We start from the raw sequence: 6,000 nt of genomic DNA on the forward strand, positions 1-6,000 counted from the left end.
CTAGAAAAGGTGCAAAAAGAATTTTTTTTTTATTCTTAAATTGCTTTCCTTCCCTCAGCATATAAATGAGATGATCTCTTATTTCCTGCTGTGAGATAGAGCCCTGATGGCATAGTGGTTACACATTGGGGCGCTACACACAAGGCCAGCAGTTCAAAACCACAAGTTTTAGGAGAAACTGGGAGTGTCTTTCTCCATGGGAGAAAAACAAGACTTTCTACTCCCATAAAGAATTACAGGCTCGGAAACCCACAAGGGCAGTTCTACCCTGTCCTGTAGGATGGCTATGAGTCAGAAGTGACTCTATTGGCAGGGAGGTTGAGTTATTTTGAGTCCCACAAGATACCGTGTCCCTGCTTTGGGAAACAAACAAAAACTGTTGAGCGGTGAGGAAGAAGAAGAAAAAAAGAATTAATCTGCATCCAGTGATTCCTAAAATTTACTTTTCTGAATTTTTCTTTATTAAAACCAAAAAACACATCTTACTGCCATGTATGCCTTACATGTTGTTGGGAAATCCAGCACCCCAAACCTTCTGGTCTTATTCTGCATTAAATTATCCTGCTCGCCTTACTCCTTCCTGAAGCTGGAGTCGTAGTGATAAAGTCTTGTTTTAAAATTTGTCTTTAATATTTAATCTTATCTTCACAAATAAAGCCTAAGTACTGAATCTCCTTGATTTGGTATTTCTTTTTCAATATTTTTCCAAATAGGTTTGTGCCTGGAGAAAAGAGTCTTCTACAAGCTGATTTCTGGACTTCATGCTAGTATCAATTTACATCTGTGTGCAAATTATCTTTTGGAAGGTAATTAGACATTCAGATAAAAATATTTATCTCCTATTTGTGTGAAAATTGTTGGAGGAAATGTATACTCTACAGAGTCAAAATAAACCTTACTGAGAAAAGGTAATGTGTTTCTTTTTTCTCTTTAGAAACCTGGGGTAAACCTAGTTGGGGACCTAATGTCAAGGAATTTAAATGCCGCTTTGACCCTGTGGAAACTAACGGGGAAGGTCCACGACGACTAAAGAATTTGTACTTTTTATACCTAATTGAGCTCCGGGCTTTATCAAAGGTGGCCCCATATTTTGAACGCTCAATTGTTGATCTTTACACTGGAAATGTAGAAGAAGATGCGGTCACAAAAAGCCTTCTACTGAATATCTTTCAAGACACAAAGTAAGAATTGAATAGTAGTGTTTTAAAGTTTTCTGTTAATGTATTTGAATGAGCTAACTCTTGAAATAGAACAAAACTGATTCCTCCAGGTTATGAGCTAAAACCGATTGTGGTAATGATTGTATAACACTTCTTGATACGATCGAACTCTTGAATTGAATGGTAGGTGGATTATGACCCAATAAAAGGGTGTATTAAAAACAATCTATTACAGCTCTGGAAACCGTGTGGCATAGTTCTCTTCTGCTCTCCAGGGTCCCTATGCATAGGAAGAGGTTTTTGTTTGTGTCTGATAGATAGATCTCTCACTTAGTGGATTCTCCTACCTGCTTAGCATCTGGAAGATTAACTGAAAATTATTTTTATCTTCAAGTGTGTTCCTACTGTTGGCTCAGGTTCTCCCTTGGTGGTAAAGAAAGGAAAAGCCCTGGACAAACAGACTTCCTTCTGTTCTTGTTCCTGGTCCCTTAAAACTCAGTTTAGAGGTCCCCTCGCCATTACTATCAAAATCAAGTAGGTAACGATCAGGTAGCAACTTAACCCCCAAATTTCAGGGGTGTACACCAACAGTGTTCCTCCTCACTTACTCAAAGTCCAGTGCAGGCGTGGCATCTCTGTATAGCTCCTCCCTGAAATGGCGACTGACAGGCCTATCTGTTTGTGAGTCTGCCAGCTTAACATGGGCTTCCAGATCGCCAGAACAAAGGAATAAAGATTTGGAGAAGATGTGCCAATTTTAAAAAGCTTTAGCCCAGGAGTCTACAACTGCGGTCCACAGTTCCTTGGCTGGACTTTGTGGCACAGCCAGGCCTCGCTTCTCAGGGTTGGAACCTGTCACCTTCCCTGAGGTTCTGGAAGGAGAGAAGAATCAGATCTGGATAAGCACTGTTAAGTCTCCGCTGTATCTTTCCAGACCCCCAAATCTAGTCTCAGTGTTCACTGTTCCCGGTTGTTGTTGAACTGCTTGGTAAAATACAGGGGCAGCCAACCAAAGGAAGACCCTCAAAGGCTGTGTTGGCACAGTGGCGGGAACACCGAGCTCAGCTACGAGAGCAGTGGGGAGGATGGTGCAGGGCCCGGCAGTGTTTCATTCTGTTGTACCTCTGGTCTCTCTGAGTCAGAACCGACTTGAGGGCTCCCGACAACAGCATGCGCTACCCATGTGATCGTCACTCTACCATGTAGTTATTGCTGGTTCTAGTTCGTCGGCACCCACTCAGGGTGAGCCCCCGTGCATAACAGAATAAAACATCACTGAGATTGGCACCATCACGTTTACAACGGTTGGAAATTAGACAAAGTTCTGTTGGAATCCATAAGGTTTTCATTGACTGATCTTCAGAAGTAGATCGTCTCTCCTCCTAGTTTGTCTTTGTCTGGAAGCTCCCTTCTCTGCAGCTAGTCTACCGTGTGTGGCCCTGCAATTATCCCCCTCCACATCGCAACACACAAACTGACGCATGGACCCGAGAGGACAGAGCAGCACTGCGCCGGTGGTTTTCTGAGAGACTGAAAACAGACAGAGGGGTGATGCGACTTTATTCTAATTCAAATCATCAATAATGATCTATTTTAAAAAGACAAAAGTTGTGAAGAGGGGAAAATTGGACGGAGAAGAAGAATGATCTGAACATAATTCTCGAGTACTTTTAAATCCTGACGTAAGAAGGATCTATAAAGCGTTACTGAAGATTAAGGCTTTTTGTTATTGAAAGGCACATAAGAGAACATTTGCCAGTTGGATGTCTTTTCAGATGCACAATGTAAGGACATCAGCCACATTCGTCATGTCGTACCGCCATCAGCAGTGTCCATTGCCGGTGTTTTCAGCAGCAGACACGCATTGCTTTCTACACAATGACGCTCCCTGTCCACCCGCTCTGTCTTCCTCGTAGCCACTCATCAAACATTGGTGTCTGTACATTTGCCTAGATTGGGTTATTTTTTTATTTACGTTAACATTTTTATCAGAATCAAAATCAAGTGATAATGTCAATGTTCTTGCTACCAATTTAAACAAGTAATTTTTCATTAAAGTATTACAATGTTATCAATGCAATTTATCTTATGTCTTTGTTTAGTCTTTGATTGAATTGTTGGTATGTAAACTTCCCTACATCAATAAACACATGAGTAAATAATGAATTTTAAGTATTTAGAGCGATAGAAAATTCTAACAGCTTAATATGGAGATGTTCATCTATGATCTATGACTTAAACTTTATAATTTTATTTCTAACTTATAGCTTGTTGTCATTTCATCAGGTCCTTTCCCATGCACTTTGATGAGAAATCCATGTTTGCAGGTGAAAAAAAGGGAGCCAAGTCATTAAAGGTAAAAAAAAATTAATTAAGGGACAAGATAGGGCGTGTGTTAGACCAAATTGTCTACAGAAAGAAATCCAGTGGCATCTTCTATATGTATTTTAAAAAGAGCTTTATATCAGGAAGGCATCCTAGCCCAGTACAACTCAATCCGATGCTCGATCCTAAGTCCCTCTTCAGACTCACATAGCACATGCCGGGGACACAGACTGGGCACGCAGGGGCAGGAGGATCACTGGCAGTCTCGTGAATCCAAGGCTGGTCGGAGCACTTCCGGGCGCTGATAGCTCTCAGGGTCAGGTGGCCCCATGGGACCACACCTGGAGGCAGAGACCCAATGAAGTCCCAGAGAGGAGGTGGGCAAAGGGGCAGAGAACCCAGTTCCCAGTGCCTCACCCTCTTACCAAAAGTCTTCGAGCATCAAGGAGGTGTCACTGGACTGCGACTGGGTGGACAGAACTGACTCCGCCCCTAGGCAGGACTAGGCGTGTCTAGTTGACACAAAAACTGCCACGGGGGAGTCTGTTGGCTTTATTTCAATCCTATTTGCACTGTTTTCCTTCTTAGTTCTCCAGCTTGTGGAAATTAGTCTGATTGAATTTTACTGTGAAGGACACAAGCAAGCCCTCTCTAAAATTGCTTCCTAATTCCTTTGGGCTTTCTAGTGTCACCAGTGCATCCTCAGTCATGACTATGTACCATGAGTAGGACGCCTTTGTAAATGTCCTTCAAGGTAACAGATCGTTTAGGGTAAAAAAGGCTTACGTTCTTTGGTTTTCTGACCTTACAAGTCCCAGTGTGTATTCTTGTTGAAATCCCGTTTTCACAAGGTCATCAGCTGCTAGCCCCTTTGAGGACGCGGTTGCTGCCAGGTGCCAGTCAGCCAGTTCCAGCGGCCGGTGACCCTGTGCGCAGTCCTGCACCAGCCACACACTTGTTTTCATTCTTGAGTACTGTGTTGCAGCCACCGTGTCAATCCATCTCCTTGAAGACATTCCCCTCCCTCACTAACCAAACATGATGTCCTTCACCCGGGACTGATCCCCCCTGACAATGAGATACTGGTCCCCCTTGACAGTATGTCCAAAGTCTATCAGACGAATGACGTCTCGCCATCCTTGCCTCTAAAGAATACTCTGGCCTCACTTCTGCCAGCACAGACCGGTGCGTGGTGCTCTCACTAGTCTTCTCCAGCACCCCAGTTCACACGCAGCGATTCTGCTCCGGTCTCCCTTATTCAATGCACAAATTTCACGGGCGTAGGAGGCCATGAGGAATGCCATGGTGCAGGCCAGGTGTACTTTGGGGCTCTCAAAGTACCATCCTTGCTCGTCAACACTCCTAAGAAGTTTTGTGCAGCAGATTTACACAGTGCAATATGTCTTTTGAGCTCTTGACTGCTGCTTCCATGAGCATTGATTGTGGATCCAAGCAAGGCAAAAATCCTCCACATCTTCAACCTTTTCTCCATTTATCATGAGGTTCCTTATTGGCCCAGTGGTAGGGATTTTGTTCTTCTTTATGCTGAGTTGTAATCCATACTGAACGCTGCCATCCTCGATAGTAAGTCGTGTCTTTTTCTAGAGTTTATCTTACGGGATGTTATAAATTTTGAAATATTACTTATCTTTATGGGCTAAAACTAAAGGCAAAATTTTTACCTATATAAAAGAAAGTATGTTTTAGAAATACTACCAACTTTATGCACTTGCTTATAGTAAATTAAGGAGTCCCTGGATAGTGTAAACCATTAAGTGTTCCACTGATGATTGAAGGTTTGACACTTCCCAGAAATACCTCAGAAAGCAGACAGACCTGCCAATCTGCTTCTTGAAGGTCATTGCCTTGAAAGCCCTCTGGCTTTCTACGGGTACCCATGGGCTCTCCGTGAGTCAGCAGGGCAGCACAACAGCAAGGCCAACATGGGCAGTAACAACAGAGTTCAGGACACAAAACTTGTAAAGCAAATGTACAAAATGAAAGAATAAAATATTCATGAAAGTATTTGAACTGGCAGACATTCGTCTAGTACAGGTCCATAATCTTATACTGTGCTTTGAAAATTCAAAAACCTCTAAACACTGAAATTTGTTTCATTTGGCACAAAACCTGAGCTGGAGTGACATGAGACTATTTATAGTCTTTTTTGTCCTTTTAATTCTGATTTGTATGACTATCCTTCCATTGTGGTACAGAAACACTATTCTATTTCATTTTAGGGTATTGCCACACTCTCACCTGAGGTGTTTTATAACACACAGTGTATGTTCTGTATTACTGTTCTAAAAATCTGAAAAACCTGTATTCTGGAACACTCTTGACAAGATGTTGCCGCTGTGACTGTACTATAAGAGTTACTTAGCTGATGTTGAGTTATTCTCCAATGATGAGAGTTTCTTGTTGGCACCGAAATGAAATACATAATTTAGCTCAACAAAATGAAATAAGTAATTTAGTTCAACCATACACCCATCCTTACTTTTTTTTTTTTTTT

General features: G+C 42.2%; 1 protein-coding gene across 1 annotated transcript in view; it reads left to right on the forward strand.

Annotated features, from left to right (window-relative positions):
• ERO1B (endoplasmic reticulum oxidoreductase 1 beta) overlaps positions 1-6,000 on the forward strand; it is a 90,277-nt gene that overhangs the window by 72,751 nt on the left and 11,526 nt on the right. Inside the window, exons 11-13 of the mRNA XM_004711660.2 lie at positions 714-806; positions 935-1,181; positions 3,447-3,516. Of these exons, the coding sequence (XP_004711717.1) occupies positions 714-806; positions 935-1,181; positions 3,447-3,516 (410 nt within the window). The remainder of the gene's footprint in view (positions 1-713; positions 807-934; positions 1,182-3,446; positions 3,517-6,000) is intronic.

Source organism: Echinops telfairi, unplaced genomic scaffold (genome assembly GCF_000313985.2).
Source record: "Echinops telfairi isolate 266 unplaced genomic scaffold, ASM31398v2 ScPeMD7_655;HRSCAF=1070, whole genome shotgun sequence".
NCBI lineage: Eukaryota > Metazoa > Chordata > Mammalia > Afrosoricida > Tenrecidae > Echinops > Echinops telfairi.